Source organism: Macaca fascicularis, chromosome 11 (assembly GCF_037993035.2).
Source record: "Macaca fascicularis isolate 582-1 chromosome 11, T2T-MFA8v1.1".
In the NCBI taxonomy this organism is placed as follows: domain Eukaryota; kingdom Metazoa; phylum Chordata; class Mammalia; order Primates; family Cercopithecidae; genus Macaca; species Macaca fascicularis.
Window position 1 is genome coordinate 129423706 of NC_088385.1, and position 22230 is coordinate 129445935.

At 43.4% G+C, this 22230-nt stretch overlaps 1 protein-coding gene across 50 annotated transcripts in view; it reads right to left on the minus strand.

Annotated features, from left to right (window-relative positions):
• CLIP1 (CAP-Gly domain containing linker protein 1) overlaps positions 1 to 22230 on the minus strand; it is a 148311-nt gene that overhangs the window by 50048 nt on the left and 76033 nt on the right. For 31 of the 50 annotated variants that reach the window (XM_074008174.1, XM_074008170.1, XM_074008166.1 and 28 more), the window contains 7 exons: positions 16707 to 17651; positions 12328 to 12444; positions 10332 to 10389; positions 9713 to 9796; positions 8335 to 8491; positions 3658 to 3823; positions 3344 to 3559 (listed from right to left, as the gene is read on the minus strand). In XM_074008174.1, coding sequence (XP_073864275.1) covers positions 3344 to 3559; positions 3658 to 3823; positions 8335 to 8491; positions 9713 to 9796; positions 10332 to 10389; positions 12328 to 12444; positions 16707 to 17651 — 1743 coding nt within the window. Of the gene's footprint in view, positions 1 to 3343; positions 3560 to 3657; positions 3824 to 8334; positions 8492 to 9712; positions 9797 to 10331; positions 10390 to 12327; positions 12445 to 16706; positions 17652 to 21385; positions 21434 to 22230 lie in introns of all 50 variants that reach the window. The other 19 variants (XM_074008178.1, XM_074008206.1, XM_074008204.1 and 16 more) reach the window with 5 other exon arrangements.

A 22230-nucleotide genomic window follows, 5' to 3' on the forward strand; every position in this document is an offset into this window, starting at 1 on the left:
TTAAAAGAAGTACAAAAAGTCAGTACATTTTAATAAAAAAAGGAAGGGGCATAACAAGGGAAAATAAACTATTGCCTTCCAAACTCACCGCAGGACCTTACTTAAGGACAGCCACTGGGCTGAGAGTGATTTAGTCCTAATATCACATATAACTTAAAAACTACAGCCTAATTTCTAGGCTTTGGTGACTAAAATGAATAGATTTTTTTTTAATTTACTGAATTATAATTTGACCACAGTGTCTATAACAGTGCTGTCCAGAATTTTCTACAATGATATAAATTTTTTTTTTTTGAGACTGAGTCTCGCTGTATTGCCCAGGCTGGAGTGCAGTGGTGCAATCTCAGCTCACTGCAACCTCCACCTCTGGGTTCAAGCCATTCTCATGCCATAGCCTCTCGGGTAGCTGGGATTACAGGGCTCCGCCACCACGCCCGGCTAATTTTTGTATTTTTAGTAGAGACAGGGTTTCACCATGTTGGCCAGGCTGGTCTCAAACTCCTGACCCCAAGTGATCCACCCACCTAGGCCTCCCAAAGTGCTGGGATTACAGGCATTAGCCACCATGCCCGGCTGATATAAATGTTCTTATTTGCAGTCCCATCATGATGACCTTATGACTACTGAGCACCTGAAATGTGGTGAGTACAACTGAGGAGCTAAATTTTTAATTAAAATGTAACAAATTTAAATTTATTTATTTATTTTTTGGAGAGAGTCTCACTCTGTGGCCCAGGCTGGAAGGAAATGGCGCGATCTCAGCTCACTGCAACCTCTGCCTCCCAGGTTCAAGTGATCCTCTTTTAAGCATATATAAAAATAGAGAAAATAATGTAGACCGCATATATTTCCATATTAAGGTTTTTATTTTTATTTATTTTTTGAGACAGAGTCTCACTCTGTCACCTAGGCCAGAGTGTGGTGGCACCATCTCAGCTCACTGCAGCCTCCACCTCCCAGGCTCAAGGGATTCTCCTGTCTCAGCCTCCTGAGTAGCTGGGACTACAGGTGCGTGCCACCACGCCCGATTAATTTTTTGTATTTTTAGTAGAGACAGGGTCTCATGATGTTGCCCAGGGTGGTCTCTAACTCCTGAGCTCAGGCAATCCGCTCACTTCGGCCTCCCAAAGTGCTAGGATTACAGGTGTAAGCCACCAGAACTGGCTACAAATTTAAACTTGAATGGCCTCACATGGCTGGTGGCTACTGTATTAGGCAGCACAGCTATAGCCCACTGGCTCTTAAAAGTAGGGAATAAGGAGGCTTCATGGGCTCCCTGAACCTTGTTGAGTGCACACATAAACCTTCCTGAAAAAATATCTGTAGATTTCATTAGATTTTTCCAAAGAGTCTGGGACTGATTAAGATCCACTGAAATCAGATACCAGACAACTTTGGAGGGGAACAGTCCTGGCATTTTAACTCAGTGACCCTTGCACAATACCAACCAACAAAATTAGTGAGAATGGCCAGGAATGATGGCTCACACCTTGGGACGCTGAGACAGGTGATTCACTTGCATCCAGGGGTTCGACACCAGCCTGAGCAACATAGCGAGACTCTGTCTCTACAAAAAAAATTTAAAATTAGCCAGGTGTAGTGGCACGTGCCTTTAGTCTCAGCCACTTGGGAAGCTGAGGCAGGGGGATCACTTGAGCCCGAGAGGCTGAGGGTGCAGTGAGCCATGATTGTGCCAGTGCACTCAGCCTGGGTGACAAAGTGAGACCTTGTCTCAAAAAACAAAGGAAAACCGAGGAGACCTTGTATCAGCTTCTTCCATGCTGTGGTTTGCTCAGGCTGCAACATTTTATTTATTTATTTATTTATTTATTTTATTTTTTTTTTTTTTGAGACGGAGTCTCGCTCTGTCACCCAGGCTGGAGTGCAGTGGCCGGATCTCAGCTCACTGCAAGCTCCGCCTCCCGGGTTTACGCCATTCTCCTGGCTCAGCCTCCCAAGTAGATGGGACTACAGGCGCCCGCCACCTCGCCCGGCTAGTTTTTGTATTTTTTAGTAGAGACAGGGTTTCACCGTGTTAGCCAGGATGGCCTCGATCTCCTGACCTCGTGATTTGCCCGTCTCGGCCTCCCAAAGTGCTGGGATTACAGGCTTGAGCCACCGCGCCCGGCTAGGCTGCAACATTTTAAAGGAAATACAAAAAAAAAAAAAAAAACCTGAAGTCTGCACAGATAAACCACAAAGACAAAAGATTTGGGAATTGTATCTAGTGTTAAATGGCTCATAAAACTGGAGGTATTTCACAGAAAGAAGAGAAATCCTCAACTATCAGCATGTAGAAGAGGGAGAATATGGGCCTCCCAGATGACATGCACGGCGCACACACACCATGGCACGTCCACTTAGTTAGCAAGAGGCTTTTCATGAGATTGGTTTCAGTCCTATATATGCTCTTTTATCATTTCTTTCTACTAAACTCCCATAACACATTAAAAATAAATAAAGATGAATATTTACTTTCCTTTGAGCAATAAAAGGTTAAATAGTGGGAAGGCTGAACTTCGTGAAGTTACCAGAGTCACAAAATATACTGGTCAGGCCAGGCACGGAGGCTCACACCTGTAATCCCAACACTTTAAGAGGCCAAGATGGGAGGATTGCTTGAGCCCAGGAGTTCAAGACCAGCCTGGGCAACATAGCAAGACCCCACTCTCTACAAAAAAAGAAAAAGTAAAAAATATATATTGGGCACAGATACAATCCTGAAACCATAAAATGAAATCCAACATACCAAGTTCTGCTCTATCTACTAACAGGGTGTTTCCTCCCTGCCCTTGAATCCAGCTTCCTCATCAATAAGCTCACGGTACCTTCCTGGGGACACACAAAAGCCCTCTGTGGAGTTCTCAGTTCTAACTCTTCCTGGAAGAGCTCTGTTCCTCCAACCAGGCTCTCTCTAGTCCTGATTCCTTGCTTGCTTGCTTCATGTGACCTCTGCCTCTTGCTTTACTGCAATGTCTCTCCTAACCCTAGTGCAAGGCGGCAACAAGCATGGCCAGTATTAGAGGAACAAGCAGGCAAGCAGAGCTCAGGCAATGGAAGAACCTTTGTGATGGCTGGGAAACAAGCAGCACGGGGGTGACAGCTACACACTCCATTCCAGGAAAGACCGGCCGCCATCACCATCCCTGAGAAGGAATGGCAGCTGGCACAAAACACTTGAAGCCATAGGAAACGTAACGTACCACCCACGCACTCAGAAGGGTAACGTTTGTAGAGGCCATCATAACTTGTCCCACTGAATGCTGCTTTCTAAGAACCCTTCCTGCCTTGACACAGAGCTCAGGCAAGCTACAGCACAAGGAAATTCTCTCGCATCACGTACTTTGGCTTTGTCGGCTTGCTTTCTCAGCTCCTCCAGCTCCTGCAGCAAGCCACTGTTCTCCTCCCGTGCGCCCTTCAGCTTGTCCTCTGTGTCCAGCAGCGTCTTCCGGAGGTTCTGCAGGATTTCTTCATGCTTGGTCTTTGTCTCAGAAGTGGCCTTCTCATACCCGGCTTTCAGCTCCTGACACTGGTTGTGGCTCGTTTCCATCTTCTTTTCCTGCAGAGACCCCGAGTGAGGGAATCAGTCATCTGCCCATGTGTGTACTACCCCTTGCCTTCCTTTCCAGCCAACAGACCCACTGAGTCTCTCCTTACCAGGTCTGACAATTTCCTCTCCAATTCTTTCTTTTCTTCCTCATGCTTTTCAGCTGCTTCTTGCTGGCTCTGTTCAGCTTTGAGAGTCATGTCCTCAATACTTTTTTGCAGAAAACTTGCATTTTCATTAGCCTTTGTAAGTTTTAGCTGTAATTCTTCTACATATCTAGAAAAAGTTTCAACATAAGGTGTCAATTTTTCATAAGAATGTTTTAAATTTAAGAGTTATATTAAAATATACTACTAATAACAACTGTAGTAATTATTTTTAAAAGTTATGTGTAATTAATAACATCTGAACTAGGCAAGAAATTTTAAAATGCTTTGCCTAATCATTTTACCAATTATGACAGTTACAAATACATTATTTACAGTAACAACTACTATAATTGTGAAGGTTTACTATGTCAATAATTTAAAAAGGAAAAATGAGTGAAAAATAAACTTATTAAAGGAAATGAGGCCAGGTGTGGTGGCTTATGACTATAATACCAGCGACCTGGGAGACCAAGATGAGATCACTTAAGTTCAGGAGTTCGAGACCAGCCTGGTCAACATTGCGAAACCCCGTCTCTACTAAAAATACAAAAATTAGCTGGGTGTGGTGACGCATCCCTGTAATCCCAGTTACTCAGGAGGCTGAGGCAGCAGAACTGCTTGAGCCCAGTAGAAAGAGGTTGCAGTGAGCCAAGATCGCGTCACTGCAGTCCAGGCTGGGCAACAAAGCAAGACTCCATCTCAATTGAAAATAAATAAAGGAGGTCAGGTGCGGTGGCTCATGCCTGTAATCCCAGTACTTTGGGAGGCCAAGGTGGGTGGATCATGAGGTCAGAAGATCGAGACCATCTTGGCTAACATGGTGAAACCCCATCTCTACCAAAAATACAACAAATTAGCCAGGCGTGGTGGCGGGCGCCTGTAGTCCCAGCTACTCGGGAGGCTGAGGCAGGAGAATGGCATGAACCTGGGAAGTGGAGCTTGCAGTGAGCCGAAATCACACCACTGCACTCCAGCCTGGCCGACAGAGTGAGACTTTGTCTCAAAAAATAAATAAAATAAAATAAAATAAAATAAAGGAAATGAGTATTTTTAAATTTTAGCAGACTAGATAACCAAAAATTCATTCTAGTGCTTCTGGAGGACAGAAGATACAAAAATGACAGTAACTCGAAGTTCTACTTTAAAGAGACTACGTGGTTGAACAAAAACATGTATACAAAACATGGGGGCCCAGCACATTGGCTCACGCCTGTAATCCCTGCACTTTGGGAGGCCGAGGTGGGCAGATTGCCTGAGGTCGGGAGTTTAAGACCAGCCTGACCAACATGGAGAAACCCCGTCTCTACTAAAAATACAAAATTAGCAGGGCATGGTGGCGCATGCCTATAATCCCAGCTACTCAGGAGGCTGAGGCAGGAGAATCGCTTGAACCTGGGAGGCGGAGGCTGTGGTGAGCCAAGATGGCGCCACTGCACTCCAGCCTGGGCAACAAGAGTGAAACTCCATCTCAAAAAAAAAAAAAAACATGGGACGTTGACCAAGAAAACAGACTATCAGATGAATCAGAGATACGAGAGGGAAACTTGGGGGCACTTCTGGTTTTTATATCCACAAAACACCTACAAAAATGGAGCTTTTTGAAGGCACTGAGCCACCACTACCTGGGCAGCAGCACCACCTCAAGGCAAGTTTGACCAAAGTTGCCCAACCAAGGCCTGACCACCACTCAGTGCTGACAGAATTGTGTGAGGGTGAAAGACTGGATGTCTTAATAAATAGAACTTTGCAGGTATTAACACTTTTAAGAAGTAGAAGTCTAATGCCTACAGACTTAATTTATAAATCTTTGCCTTATAAATTTTGATTTTTATATGACAGCTATTAAAAGAAAAAGATCAAAGCAACAAGAATTCCAAATAAAGACAAGAACAGATATTAAGACAGAGGAAACTTCAGCACTGAGGAAGTACAATGCAGTTTTGTTTTTTTTTTTTTTTTGAGACGGAGTCTTGCACTGTTGCCTGGGCTGGAGTGCAATGGCACAATCTTGGCTCACGGCAACCTCTGTCTCCCGGATTCAAATGATTCTCCTGCCTCAGCCTCCAGAGTAGCTGGGATTACAGGTGCACACCACCACGCTCAGCTATTTTTTTGCATTTTTTTAGTAGAGACAGCGTTTCACTATGTTGGCCAGGTTGTTCTTGAACTCCTGACCTGTGATCCACCCACCTTGGCCTCCCAAAGTGCTGGGATTACAGGCGTGAGCCACTGCGCCCGGCCTACAATGCAGTTATTAAGAGCAGGAGGGGCTCTGGGACCAGACTGCTCAGATCTGAAACCTCAGGCTTCACCCCAGTAAGCCTCAGTTTCCCTCCATTCCTTCCTTTTTATTATTTATCTATTTGTTTATTTATTTTGAGACAGAGTTTTGCTCTTGTTGCCCAGGCTGGAGTGCAATGGCACAATCTCGGCTCACCACAACCTCCGCCTCGCAGGTTCAAGTGATTCTCCTGCCTCAGCCTCCTGAGTAGCTGGGATTACAGGAATGCACCACCACATCTGCCTAATTTTGTATCTTTAATAGAGATGGGGTTTCTCCATGTTGGTCAGGCTGGTCTTGAACTCCTGACCTCAGGTGATCTGCCTACCTCGGCCTCCCAAAGTGCAGGGATTACAGGCATGAGCCACAGCGCCTGGCCTTATTTATTTTTTTTTTGAGACAGAGTCTAGCTCTGTTGCCAAGGCTGGAGTGCAGCAGCATGATCCTGGCTCACTGCAACCTCCGCCTCCTGGGTTCAAGTGATTCTCCTGCCTCAGCCTCCCAAGTAGCTGAAATTATGGGCGCACACCACCATGCCTGGCTAATTTTTGTATTTTTAGTAGCGATAGGGTTTCACCATGTTGGCCCAGCTGGTCTCGAACTGGTGACCTCAGGCAATCTGCCTGCCTCAGCCTCCCAAAGTGCTGGGATTACAGGCGTGAGCCATCATCTCTGGCCTCTTTTTCTTTTAAATGGGAATAATACTAAACTCACCTCATAGGATAATAAGAATTAGAAAGCTGTTAGCACAGTGCATGTCCCATAGTAATAGGTAATATGTGTTTCCTATTAAAATAAGTTCAGGCCAGGTACAGTGGGGCTCATGCCTGTAATTCCAGCACTTTGGGAGGTCAAGGCAGCCAGATTGCCTGAGGTCAGGAGTTTGAGACCACCCTGGCCAACGTGGTGAAACCTTATCTCTACAATAAACACAAAAATCAGCAGGGCATGGTGGCATGTGCCTGTAGTCCCAGCTACTCAGGAAGCTTAGGCAGGAGAATCACTTGAACCTGGGAGGTGGAGGCTGCAGTGAGCCGAGATCACGCCACTGCATTCCAGCCTGGGCAACAGAGTGAGACTCTATCTCAAAAAAAAAAAAGTTAAAAATATTTTTAAAGGCTGGGCACGGTGGCTCACGCCTGTAATCCCAGCACTTTGGGAGGCCGAGGCAAGCAGATCACCTGAGGTCGGGAGTTCGAGACCAGCCTGACCAACATGGAGAAACCCCGTCTCTACTAAAAATACAAAATTAGCCTGGCGTGATGGTGCAAGCCTGTAATCCCAGCTAGTTGGGAGACTGAGGCAGGAGAATCACTTGAACCCAGGAAGCAGAGGTTGCAGTGAGCTGAGATAGCACCAAGCTGAGATCACGCCACTGTACTCCAGCCTGGGTAAGAAAAGTAAAATTCCATCCCAAAGGAAAAAAAAAAAAAATATATATATATATATATATATATATATACACACACACACACACACCTTTTCTTTTTTCTTCTTTCAAGATGGAGTCTTGCTCTGTTGCCCAGGCTAGAGTGCAGTGGCACAATCTTGGCTCAATGCAACCTCCACCTCCTGGGTTTCTTTTTTTTTTTTTTTTTTTTTTTGAGACGGAGTCTCGCTTTGTCGCCCAGGCTGGAGTGCAGTGGCCGGATCTCAGCTCACTGCAAGCTCCGCCTCCCGGGTTTACGCCATTCTCCTGCCTCAGCCTCCCGAGTAGCTGGGACTACAGGCGCCCACCACCTCGCCCGGCTAGTTTTTTGTATTTTTTTTAGTAGAGACGGGGTTTCACCATATTAGCCAGGATGGTCTCGATCTCCTGACCTCGTGATCCGCCCGTCTCGGCCTCCCAAAGTGCTGGGATTACAGGCTTGAGCCACCGCGCCCGGCCAACCTCCTGGGTTTCAAGTGATTCTCTCATCTCAGCCTCCTGAGTAGCACATACCACCACATCTGGCTAACTTTTGTATTTTCAGTAGAGACAAGGTTTCGCCATGTTGGCCAGGTTGGCCTCAAACTCCTGACCTCAAGTGATCCGCCTGCCTCGGCCTCTCAAAATGCTGGGATTACAGGCATGAGCCACTGTGTCCGGCCTTCTTATCTTTTCTTTACAAGTCACCAGAAGCTCTACAAATAATATTGTATTCCTTAATTCTGTTGTTCTTGACAAGTAAGATAGGTAAAACCCATTTTAGAAGGTTAAATAGTTGATTCAAGGACACAATGAGGTAACAACAGAAAGGAACAGAGACGGGGAACTTGAAAACGTAACAATCCTAAACATTTTCTCTCCCCTCCCATCTATAGCTTGCCGCAGAGCCTAACTGAAGGTGGGCACTCTTTTCAACAGTCACATATACCTTTCTTTCAGACGTAACTCATCGTTCATTTTCGTCAGCTGAGAAGAGTTATCTCCTGACATCTTCATTATTTCTGCAATGTCATTTTCCAGTTTTTCCTTCGCCTTTATCAGCTGCTCTTCTCTCTCATCTTTCTCTCTAAATTTTGCCTCCATCTCTAAATATATAGAGAAAAAAAGAATGGCACGGCTGTGTTATAATCAACAAAAACTGACTGAGTATATCCTTGCTCATGTAATATTTTCACATAGCAATCCTTGTCCTCATAAAAATCACATTCTAATGAAGAAGGCAGACAATAAGCAAGATAAAGAAAATAAACTGGTCAGGCGCGGTGGCTCACGCCTGTAATCCCAGCACTTTGGGAGGCCGAGGCAGGCAGATCACAAGGTTAGGAGATCAAGACCATCCTGGCTAACATGGTGAAACCACATCTCTACTAAAAATACAAGAAATTAGCCAGGCGTGGTGGCGGGTGCCTGTAGTCCCAGCTACTTGGGAGGCTGAGGCGAGAGAATGGTGCGAACCCGGAAGGTGGAGCTTGCAGTGAGCAGAGATCGCGCCACTGCACTCCAGCCTGGGCCACAGAGCGAGACTCTGTCTGGAAAAAAAAAAAAAAAAGAAAAAGAAAAAGAAAAAAAGAAAATAAATCATATAATTAATAGTGGTAAGTTCTAAGAGGAAGAAAAACAAATGCAGGGAAAGGAGCTGGGAAGGAGGTTAGACTCTCAGATGGGGCTTCCCTGACATTTCAGGGGCTGACATTTCAGAGAAAACCTGAAGGAAGTGAGGGAACAGGGAAAAGCAAGTGCACAGGCTCTGAGAAAGGAACACCCACCACGTCCAAGCACCACAAGGAGGCTGAAGTGGTTGGAGTAGAATGAACAGGGGAAGGGGGTCCCAGATGAAATCCAAGAGGTAATAGGGCCTGATCGTGGTAAGGACCACGGCTTTCCCTGAGTGGGATGAGAGCCGCTGGACGACCTTGAGGAGAGAAGCGACATGATCTAAGTTCATATTAAAAGGATTGCTCTGGCTGCTGTGTTGAGAACAGACTGAAGCTGGCACAGGCAGCAGCAGTGAGCCCTGGTGGTCAGCTGTCAGGGTAGCTCAGATGAAAGATGGCTGTTGGCCTGGAGCAAGGATAGCAGTGGGAGTGGTAAGATGTGGTAGATTCTGGCTCTTGTCAAAACAGAGCAAAGAGGATTTGCTGGAGGTTACAGATCTCGAACAAGTATTTCATCACATTGTTATATCACCATAACGAGTGAAGAGGCTACGCTTGAATAGTACATTTGTTATGTAACATACTACAACTGTCTCAAACACGGGAAAGCCTACTGTATTTAATGTTTCGTCACCAGAGATGTCGTCTTACCTGCTAAGTTTTCTCTCAGCTTCTCCAAGTCAGAAGACAGCATGTTAAACTGTTCCTCCTTTTGGTGTAACTTATTTACAGTTTCTATTTAGGATAAAGTTAGAAGTTTAATATGTTTCATGTTTAATAAGCTATCTGGAGCTTGGCTGTCTTACAACCCAATCAAATATTATGCTCAAAAGATCTGAGAACACAGGAATACTAAAAAGTCCCCTTACAAATCACACAGCTGTGCACAGCCTAAAAGAAGCAGGTCTGCTGCTGTCTCTGGCCTCCCCGAATCTGTACTTTCGGCCCGCATCAGGCCCTTTCCACTCATCTCTTTCCTTCTTCCAATTAAAACTCAATAAAGCTATCAATGATGAGAGCACAAATAACTCTCTTCCCAGGAATACTTACATTTTAATACGGAACAAGCCTTAAGCTAAAAGAAGAAAAAACTGGGAGTCTGAGGCTTCAGGAAACCAATGGAAGCCAGTCTTTCTGAGCACGGCAGGAACTTCCAGGGGAGTGAAATGAGGCTACGGGCAGTGTCTACTCTGTGCACTCCACAGGCCAGCTCCAGTTTGAAAGAATAATGTTCTTTAAAGCAATCTGCACACGCTCTAGTAAGACATACCTTGCATGCTTCTCTGAACAGAGACTGCCTCCTCTGAAGCTTCAGCAAACTTTTCTTTCTAAAGAAAAAGAATCGGAGATTCTGAACAGAAAGATTTCAAATTGTGAAGACAAGAAGTTTCTATCGATTATAATTACAATACTATCTACTTTTTGTTGCTGGCCTTGTTTTATTAAAACTAATATACTTCAAACATATGATACCAATTACTACCACATGTGGGTCATACACACGTGCATGTATACACACAAAAGACTGCAGTCTGCATGTGTGTGTGTGCACACGTGGGAAGGCAGGTGTACCTGCATGCCGACGTAGGCACGTTCATACTTAGGTTAAGTACATGCATGTGCGTGTATACACAGGGTGCATGTGTATGCTTCATGTTGCCACCCCTCAAACAGCAGACCTTCTCTTCAGAAACCTGCCTGAGATGGTGAACAGAGCTCTGAAGTTTGTTATTTCTGAGAGTAATCTGAGTCTAATATCTTGAATCTAGGTCTGTGTTGCTACTTTTGAAACTGAAAAGGCCCTTCAGTCACTTACTGTTCAAGGTCTTCTTTTCTAAACATGACTATAGGCCAAGTTAAGAATCACTCTCCTGGTTGTCCTGAGACGAACTTCGAGCTAGCTACATCAAGCAGATTGTTACATGAGGATTTCTAACTAGCTAAGATTATGATAAGATGGCACAGGGGCCACAGTGCATCCAAGCCCTCAGGCTGCCCTCTGTGCCATCCCACAGCCAGACTCAGGGTGTCATGTCTTGTCCTAAGATATACAGAAGGATACTCTAACTTAGGGGGGGAAAAAAAAAAAAGGCAAGGCTTCCTAAAAGCTTTGGGAGGAGGGCAGAGAAGCAATGAACTCAAAACATTTTCTTAAAGGACATCAGGCCGGGTGTGGTGGCTCATGCCTGTAATCCCAGCACTTTGGGAGGCCGAGGCGGGCAGATCACTTGAGTTCAGGAGTTTGAGACCAGCCTGGCCAACATGGAGAAACCCCATCTCTACTAAAAATACAAAAACTAGCCTGTCGTGGTAACAGGCGCCTGTAATCCCAGCTACTCAAGAGGCTGAGGCAGGAGAATCTCTTGAACCTGGGAGGCAGAGGCTGCACTGAGCCGAGATCGTGCCACTGCACTCCAGCCTGGGCAATAGAACAAGACTCTGTCTCAAAAAAAAAAAGAAAGAAAGAAAAGAAAAAAAATCACACATGTTTATTCACACTGTTAATAGCACAGAAGTGTAATGAACAGGGAAGAGGGAGGGATGTGGAGGACCTGGAACAGCTGAGCCTGCATGGCACATATGCCTCTTGTCTAGTTTCTCCATAAGCCTCTGGCTTTTCTTTCCATGGCATGTGGATGGGTACCACTGGCACTACCCGTGAGTATCAGCCTTGTTTAAACTCAGGTTTTAAGTGCAGGAGGCAAGTAGGAAGGAACAAAGTTGAGAAAAGGTAAAAAATATATATATGTCATACAACTTGAGATTAAGGTAAAAGACAACATATAAAAGGGAAGGTAATTTTCTGAGGTGGAATAAACTGAGTTAGATTTCTTTGAATTTGTTTAATTAGACAGCAAACATCCTGCCTCGCCAACAGAGGGCGCCAATGGCCCAGGACAGCTGCTGCCCTGATAGGCACAATTGAGGGGCCTTATTCAATATGAAACCTAATTGTTCAATGCATAACTTGGAAGGGCTCTGTCTTTAGTAAAACTAAGTAGTCAGTAACGTTTCAAAGCAGTGTGTTACCAGAGGCGAAGGGATAGATTAAAAAAAAAAAAAAAAAAGTAATACCTACCTCGGTTGTTTAGGTTTGATCTGATTCCCCTCAAAGGACAATATTTATCAGCCAATAACTAATACACTCAAGTTCAATCAACACGTAGAAAGAGAAAGGAAACAGCTGCAATATTTCTTACTGGAGGATTTTTTAAAACAGGAAATGGCCAGAAACCCTGAGATTCAGATTCCCAACAGGTACTTACCAAAATCTGAAGTTCTTTTTCCAAAGTGTCTTTCACTTGACTGACTTCACTCAAATTTTCCTGAAGGTTAGTAAGCTTTAGCTCTCTCCCCTGGAGCTCTCTGGTAATGCTACTAGCCTAACACACAGAGTTACATGGTATGGAAGCAAATGAACAAAAGGAAAACAAAAGAGAATGAGAAGAAAAAAAAAATAAACAAATGTAAAAAAACTTATGAGAAACATAAAACAAAACTGAAAGGAATACAAATTTGGTATTGGTTTTTAATTCTAAGACGTCAACGACTTTTCGAACAATCAGTTCTATGATACGATTTCCTAATGGCTTTCGTTTTGTTGTTGTTGTTGTTGTTTGCCTTTTTGTTTGTTTGTTTTGAGACGGAGTCTCGCACTGTTGCCCAGGCTGGAGTGCAGTGGCGCGATCTCGGCTCACTGCAAGGTCCGCCTCCTGGGTTCACACCATTCTCCTGCCTCAGCCTCCCGAGTAGCTGGGACTACAGGTGCCCGCCACCATGCCCAGCTAATTTTTTGTACTTTTAATAGAGATGGGGTTTCACCGTGTTAGCCAGGATGGTTTTTTTGGTGTGTTTCTTTTTCTTTTTGAGACAGGGTCTCTCTTCCCTGTCACCCAGGTTGGAGTGCAGTGGTGTGATCATGGCTCACTGCAAGCTTGAACTCCTGGGTTCAAGTGATCCTCCAGCACCAGCCTCCTAGGCAGCTGAGATTATAGGCCCGTGCCACTACAGCTAATGTTTAAAACAATTTTTTACAGATGAGGTCTCTGGCCGGCCTCGGTGGCTAATGCCTGTAATCCCAACATTTTGGGAGGCTGAGGCAGGTGGATCATTTGAGGTCAGAAGTTCAAGACCAGCCTGGCCAATATGGTGAAACCCCGTCTCTACTAAAAATACAAAAATATACCGGGCATGGTGGCATGTGCCTATAATCCCAGCTATGCGGGAGGCTGAGGCAGGAGAATTGCTTGAGCCTGTGAAGGAGGCCGAGGTTGTAGTGAGCTGAAACTGCGCCACTGCACTCTAGTCTGGGTGACAGAGTGGGACCCTGCCTCAAAAACAGAAAGAAAGAAAGAAAGAGAGAGATGGGGTCTCACCATGCTGCCCAGGCTGGTCTCAAACTCCTGGACCCAAGCAATCCTCTTGTTTTGGACTCTCAAAGTGCTGGGATTAGAGGCATGAGCCACTGTGCCCAGCAACTATTTTTAAAGAGTCAAAATAGACTCTTTTTCTATACTTCATTGTAACCTGGAGTATCAGCATGATCTAAAGTAGACGGTGTGGATGCTTACTTTCTAAATGAGCTACTTGAGCAATTTCATTTCCTAGACTTTAAAAACCTTGGCTGGCCACGGTGGCTCACACCTGTAATCCCAGCACTTTGGGAGGCAGAGGTGGGCGAATCACAAGGTCAGGAGACAGAGGCTGGCCAACATGGTGAAACCCCATCTCTACTAAAAACACAAAAAATTAGCCAGGCGTAGTGGCACGCACCTGTAGTCTCAGCTACTCAGGGGGCTGAGGCAGGAGAATCGCTTGAATCTGGGAGGCGGAAGCTGCAGTGAGCCAAGATCACACCACCACACTCCAGCCTGGGCCAAAGAGCAAGATTCTGTCTCAAAAAAAAAAACAAAACAAACAAACAAACAAACAAAAACCTTAAGGCCAGGCACAGTGGCTCACACCTGTTATCCCAGCACTTTAGGAGGCCAAGGCCAGTAGATCTCAACTGAGGTCAGAAGTTCAAGATCAGTCTGGCTAACATGGTGAAATCCTGTCTCTACTAAAAATACAAAAATTAGCCAGGCGTGGTGGTACACACCTGTGATCCCAGCTACTGGGGAAGTTGAAGCAGGAGAATCCCTTGAGCCTGGGAGGTGGAGGTTGCAGTGAGGGCGACAGAGCGAGACTCTGTCTTAAAAAATAAATAAATAAAAACAAAAACCTTAAGATGGGAATATATGTGGTCTACATTATTTTCTCTATTTGTGTATATGCTTAAGGTATTTTGACATTTAAATACAAATAAAATGTAAAAATCCACTGGACAGGCAAGATGTGGTAGCTCAAGCCTGTAATCCCAGCACTTTAGGAGGCCGAGGTGGGTGGATCACTTGAGGTCAAGAGTTCGAGACCACCCTGGCCAATATGATGAAACCCTGTCTCTATTAAAAATACAAAAATTAGCCAGGCATGGTGGCAGGTGCCTGTAATCCTGGCTACTCGGAGACTGAGGCAGGAGAATCGCTTGAACCTGGGAGGTGGAGGTTGCAGTGACACCCAAGATTGCACCATTGCACTCCAGCCAGGGCGACTGAGTGAGACTCTGTCTCAAAAAAACAAAACAAAAAAATCCACTGGACAATAGTCATTATAACTTGGTTTTCATGAAATCTTGATGTTAAAAAGTAAACTAACATTAGCTAAATATTATCTTCTAATTTTTGTGTTTTGATTAGTATTTCGGAACCACATGAGGAGATTTGAGAAAAATTTCCTGTAACCAGTTTGTCATCTTTGACTACGGTTAGTTAGAAATTTTTTTGCTGTTTGTCAGTCCTCACCTCACCCCACCTTAACCATTACAACCCTTCCTTCTTTGCCAATAGAGCAGCCTCTCCCACAAAAAAGTTCAGAACATTGAGCATCAATACCAGTGCCTCGACTAGTGGCAGGACTGGGAAACAATTCCTCGAACCATCCTTAAAAATAAAGATGACTTTTAACAAGGCTAGTTAGTAAGGAACACAGCTGGCGAATGTTTCATTTAATTTTCTAAGCCTTGACCACATGCACACTTGTTCAGTATTTCCCCCAGAAAAGAAAGGGACAGATCGTGTTCTCATTGTGCCACAGAAAAAAACTCCAATGAGATTTTTGCCATGGAAAGGGCTCCAAGCTTTTACCCTTAATTTTGCTGTGAATGTTATTTATCACGACATGTGTTCTTTCAGTTTGTTTTTTGTAGATGGAGTCTTGCTCTGTCGCCCAGGATGGGGTACAGTGGCACAATCTCAGCTCACTGCAACCTCCACCTCCTGGGTTCAAGCAATTCTTGTGCCTCAGCCTCCCGAATAGCTGGGATTACAGGTGCACACCATCATACCTGACTAACTTTTGTATTTTTAGTAGAGGGGGCCAGGCTGGACTCAAACTCCTGACCTCAAGTGATCCGTCTGCCTCGGTCTCCCAAAGCACTGGGATTACAGGCATGAGCCACCTTGCCCGGCCAACATGTTAATTTATAATAGTCAAGAAGCACTGAGTTCACATTCTGTTTTTATACATAACCCTATAGGCAATTACAGTCACACATTGCTTAAGAATCAGGATACCTTCTAAGAAATGCATCATGAGGCATTTCACTGTTGTGGGGACATCACAGGGTGCACTTACACACACCTAGAAGGTATAGTGTACTACACACCTGGGCTACATGGCACAGCCTATCGTTCCTAGACTATAAACCTGTACAACATGTTACTGTACTGAACGCTGCAGGTAATTGTAACACAATGCTAAGTATTTGTCTATCGAAGCATATTTAAACATACAAAAGGTAAAGATACCATATTATAATCTTATGGAACCACCTTTGTTGATGTGGTCCATTGTTGATTGAAACATCATTATGTGGCACCTGACTACGTGTGGTTAGAAAAGGAGGAGATGTTCTTTTAAGCTTCTTTTTTTTTTTTTTCTTTTTTTTTAGACTGAATCTTGCTGTCTCCCAGGCTGGAGTGCAGTGGCATAATCTCGGTTCACTGCAATCTCCACCTCCCGGGTTGATCAAGCAATTCTCCTGCCTCAGCCTCCTGGGTAGCTGGGATTACAGGCGTCCGCCACCATGCCAGGCTAATTTTATGGTTTTAGTAGAGATGGGGTTTTGCCATGTTGGCCAGGTTGATCTCGAACTCCTGACCTCAGGTGATCACCTGCCTCAGCCTCCCAAAGTGCTGGGATTACAGGCGTGAGCCACTGCGCCTGGCCGATCTTTTAAGTTTCTGTTCATTTATTCATTTATCTTAACACCATAGTGTTAGGGCATTCTTTATTTTAAAGAGTATAGACTGGAGCTAAGCTCAAATTAGAAGTCACAGCATAGCCCAGAGATAAATAGATCAGGTACTCAGATAATAGGCAGCCAAAATAAATTCACATGGTTGAGCCATTATTTTCTCTAATCTCCTCAGATGAAACCATACTTGAGATACTCAGAACATACTACACTATACTCAACTGGCGACATCGAACAATTTAATTAAATTAGCAATTTGAAAGATGAATGACCTCAACTCAAAAGTAACATAATGCAAAATAAGAATAACAAATGGAAAAGAAAAGGATGGAGGATGTCAATACAAACCTTGCTACTTTCAGCATTCTTTTCAATCTCTAAATGTTTAATCTGTTTCTCAGCTGCCTCAAGCTGCTGTCTAAGTTTCTCCATTTCCGATTTGCCTTCGGAACTGGCTTTCCGAAGTGCATCAAGATCCAAGAGCTTTTCTTCAGTAGCCTTGAGCTGTGATGTAAAATTATCAATAACCTTGGTTTGTTCATTGCATTTGGCTTGTAGTACCTCTAGCTCCTTTACCTTTATTTCAGCTTCCTGTAATTTGTTCAACGTCTCTTCCATTTCTACGAGATGCTGGTCTTCTGCTTTGTCCAGTTTCGACTTGATGGCTTCCAGACTGTTTTCCTTTTCTTTAATAACTTTCATCAGTTTAGCCCTCAAGGCTTCCATCTCTTTAGCATGAGCAGACCGTTCAGAGTCTTGTTGATTCTGCAAATTTTCTATTTCGTGTTGGTAATCTAGTCTCATTTTCTCTATTTGTGTTTTTAGCTCAGCAAATTCTGCCGTCTCTGTCCCAAGCCCTTTGCTGAAAGATACCTTCAGTTCTTCCATCGCCTGCTGGTGGGACGCAATGGCAGTCTCCAGTTTGGACTTCCATAGAGCTATCACATCGGAGTTCTCTTTGTTGGCATGCTCCAGCTTGCTTTTCAATGACTCGTTCTCTTTGGAAAGCTTTTCCGTGGCAGTATACAGAGCTTTTATCTCCTTCTGATGAGTTTCTTCCCGGGCTCCAAAATGCTCCTTCAGAGAAGTTATTTCTCTCTGGTGGTCAGTACGGGTGACTTCTAACTTTTCTTGCAAAGAGCTTATCTCTTGCAAAAGGGAAAGTGACATGTCCACATCCCCAGCAGGCTTATTGGACTCTAGCCTTCTTCGGAGCTCAGCTACTTCCTGTACTCTCAATGCTAGGTCTTTCTCCAACTCCATTATACGTGACTTTTCTGAAACTGTAGCCACCTATTAACAGCAGTCCAAATAAAAAAAGATTATTTAAATAATAAGTCATTGACTTTTTTTTTTTTTTTTTTTTTTTGAGATGGAGTTTCACTCTTCTTGCCCAGGCTGGAGTACAATGGTGCGATCTCAGCTCACTGCAACCTCCACCTCCCGGGTTCAGGCGATTCTCCCGCCTCAGCCTCCTGAGTAGCTAGGATTACAGGCATGCGCCACCATGCCCAGCTAATTTTTGCATTTTTAGTAGAGACGAGGCTTCACCGTGTTGGTTAGGCTGATCCCAAACTCCTGACCTCAGGTGATCCACCCACCCCGGTCTCCCAAAGTGTTGGGATTACAGGCGTAAGCCACCGCGCCCGGTCTGATTTTCTCTGACACTGAAGATATTTAATAACTACCTCATCTCAGGCAGCAAGCTATTATGAATGTTTATAAGTTAATACATATTTCTAACTGTGATAATGGCTTAAGTCCAACTTTAGTAGCTCCAATTCTAAAGAAGCTTAAATCAGATAAATATCCATTAACTGATAAGTTAACAGAAACAGTAACTTTCAAAGTTCTCAGATATATCTGCCTCCTGAAAGAAAACATTTCCTTATTTTGCCAGTTTGTTTTACTCCACTTCATCCAGGCTGCATAAATGCTTATCCATTTCATGGAAGTGATCTTACAACTGTGCCATCCGGAACAGTAGCTGTTAGCCACACGTGGCTACTAAGCACTTGAGACAGGGCTCATCTGAAGTGAGGTGTGGTGTAAGTGTAAAATACCCATCAGATTTTGAAGACTTAGAAGGAACACAAAATGTCTTGTGGGCCAAGTGCAGTGATTCACGCCTGTAATCCCACCACTTTGGGAGGCTGAGGCAGAAGGATCACTCGAGGCCAGGAGTTCAAGATCAGTCTGGGCAACATAACAAGACTCCATCTCTGCAAAAAATAAAAAATTAGCCAGGTATGGTGGTGTCGCCTGTGGTAACAGCTACTCGGGAGGCTAAGGCAGGAGGATTGCTTGAGTCCAGGAGGTTGAGGCTATAGTGAGCAGTGATTGTGCCACTGCACTCCAGCCTGGGAGACAGAGCAAGACTCTATCTCTAAAAAAAAAAAAAAAATGAAATTATATTTTAAAATAGTTAAAATATCTTGTTAATTTTTATATTGATTAAATATTTTGGATATATAAGTTTACATAAAATATATTATTAAAACTAATTTAACCTGTGATTTACAAAAAAGTAATGTGGGTACCAGAGAATTATAAATTGTACATGTGTGGCTTGCATTATACTTCTATTGGATAGCACTTGCATAAAAGGTCTAAAATTACCTATCAAATGTTTCAATAAATAACACATCACCTATACAATGAAACTCTCATTGAAGAATGAAGAATTAATTTACTAAACTTTTTTTTTTTTTTTTTGAGAGGGAGTTTTGCTTTTGTTGCCCAGGATAGAGTGCAATGGCGTGATTCCAGCTCACTGCAACCTCTGCCTCCCAGGTCCAAGCAATTCTCCTGCCTCAGCCTTCCAAGTAGCTGGGATTACAGGCATGTGCCACCACACCTGGCTAATTTTGTACTTTTAGTGAAGACAGGGTTTCACTATGTTGGTCAGGCTGGTCTCGAACTCCTGACCTCCAATGATCCACCCAACTTGGCCTCCCAAAGTGCTGGGATTACAGGCACGAGCCATCACGCCCGGCCTACTAATCATTTTATTAAAACACAAAGTAAGAATGATTACTTACCTGCAATAATACATAAGAACCTTACACAAAATCCCCTTTTTAGATTTGATAATTCTATCAGCATTTTCATGTAAATATCTTCTTCCCCTAACCCTCTAACCCAGTGGTTCTCAGACATTAGAATGCACATGAATCACCTGGAATGTACATCTAACCTGCAAGTTTCCACCTATTCCCAAGTACTTTGATTCTATTTGAGCTCTTGGGTAGTACCCAAGAATCTTCTTCCTTTAAATAAATGCCCCAGGGCTAGAAAAACACTTTCTTAACCTGTGCCCTTCCAGTGCTAGAAAATTATTTCCCTCTGCTACCTGCTACGCAGTCCATTCAGTACATAGGACATGTGGAAAATAGCTTCCATCATAAAAATTCTTGGACTAATCTGGGAAATGAAAGGAAACAAAATAATTTTAAAACAGCAATGAGTCCCATATTTCAAGGATCAAAACTCCTCTGATTGGCTGGGTGAGGTGGTACATGCCTATAATCCTAGCACTTTGGGAGGCCAAGGCAGGAGGATCACTTGTGGCCAGGAGTTCAAGATCAGCCTGGGCAACACAGCGAGAACCCCATCTCTACAAAAAAATGTTAAATATTCCTCTGAATTTAAGACTCCTCTCCCACACTGCCTTTCTTTGAGACAGAAAATAACAGATATGTTTCTTTCATTTCCTCTGCCCACCCTACAGGCTGTGACAACATTAAAGATTAAAAATGTCCATAAAAGAAGAGGAAAAGAAAGCACTGGGTCTCCAAAATTACATAATCAAAGTAAATAAAATTAAATATTTCAGAGCTGACTATAATTGCTGTGCTTCATAGTTATAGACTCATCAGGTTAAAGATGTTAATTCATTTACACATGATTTTCTAGGGAGGGAAGAATCCAAGAGTTTGTTATGCCAAAATAACATACAAAACATTAATAAACTCACTAGGATATGGTAAAATTTGCTAAATAAAAGAAAAAAACCCACAAAACACTAATAAACCCCATTGCTGCAAGGTCTGTAGCATAAATACATTAAACCCAATAGGGCAATGGTTCTTAGTTACAACAAAACAGTCAAGTAGAGAAAAATGCCAAGTAAAAAATAAGTAAAAATAATAAATAACAATGTGATTTTACTTTCCATGGCATTTTCCTATAAAGTACAGCAATTTATTTTTCATTTCCCAAAATCTGCCCTCATTCAACACTATGTAGTATGTCTGCTTCTCCCACTAGTTTGAGACCATGAATTAAGTCAGAAATTATTTCTTATTCTTGCTAACATCTCTACAGCACCAAGCACACTGTTTGGAAACTGGATTTATTGGCTAGAAAAAATTCTAAAGCACTTCCTAAAAAGTAACATAGGTGATACGAAACTTACATGGGTAGCTGGTTATTTTAACACTTGGGAAACCAAGAGTGAGGATCAACGGAAGACATACTTCATTATGGAAAGATTATAAGCTTTACACTGAAATACTTGGATAAAACATAGTGTAACTGTATGCCTTATCTAGAGCAGAAAAAAAACCACAAAATTGTTTGCTGACAAAAGGGAGAGGAGTTTACATGTTTAAAAAAAATATATCGCTTCAACAGCCCATCACACTAAAGGAACTCAATCTCATTAGTCCACTGTATTTCCCAGATCAATTATTCGGCTCTCAGTTAATGAGGAAACAGCACCAAATTACCACTTTTTTTTTTTTTAAACAGGGTCTTGCTCTGTTGCCCAGGCTGGAGTGCAGAGACGTGAACATGGCTCACTGCAGCCTGAACCTCCTGGGCTCAAGAGATCCTCCCACCTCAGCCTCCCATGTAGCCACCACACCCAGCTAATTTTTTTATTTTTTGTAGAGGCAGGTGTCACCATCTTGCCCAGGCTGGTCTTGAACTCTTGGACTCAGGTGATCCTCCTCCCTCGGCCTCCCAAAGTGCTTGGATTACAGGCATGAGACACCATGCCTGGCCCACTATTTTTGTTTTCTTACCAAATACACAGGAGAAATCTTTAGTTCGGAGGCCGATCGTTCCTTCTTCTTAAAAAATAAAAACGTATGATTTAGAAAAGAAAAACTGTCTAGATTTTTAGATCAGTCAATGAATTCTCAACAAGAGAAATTTCTACAAACATTAGAAATTTCTTTTAAAAATCAAGATAGAAAATTTGATTAGACAGAGTAATTTTTCAAATTCTAAAGTTAAGAATCTGGGCAATTTAGTCACTGACAGACAAATTCATGATTTAAAAGGGTATGTGAATACCTATCTTACATGTAAGTGACTGTTTCTTAATCTTTAAGCACAAAACGACTTCCATAATAGCCAGACTCCATCCTGTGGTGCTTAAGAGCACAGGCTCTGGGGCCAAATGTCCTAGATGCAAATCCTGCTTCCACTATTCTATTTGCTGTTTTATCTTAGGCAAGTTACTTAACTTCTCTGTCCCTCAGTGTTCTTGTCTGTAAAATGGGGACACTAATACTCCCTACCTCCTATGGTTGTGTTGAGACAGAATACGTCTAAAGCACTTAGAATAGTGTCTGGCATGTAGTATGTACTATATAGGTGATTTAATATATAAATAAACTAAAACCTGACTAATGTCCTGGCTCCAAGGGCCAAGCACAATGACCTCGGGGCAGGAAGAAGCCATTCTGTTCCCAACATACATTTCCCTCCTGACCACTGAGTGTTTTTATTGTTTTGTTTTGTTTTTTCCAGACAGTCTCATTCTGTCACCCAGGCTGGAGTGCAGTGGCATGATCTCAGCTTACTGCAACCTCCACTTCCTGGATTCAAGCAATCCTCCTGCCTCAGCCTCCCATGTAGCTGA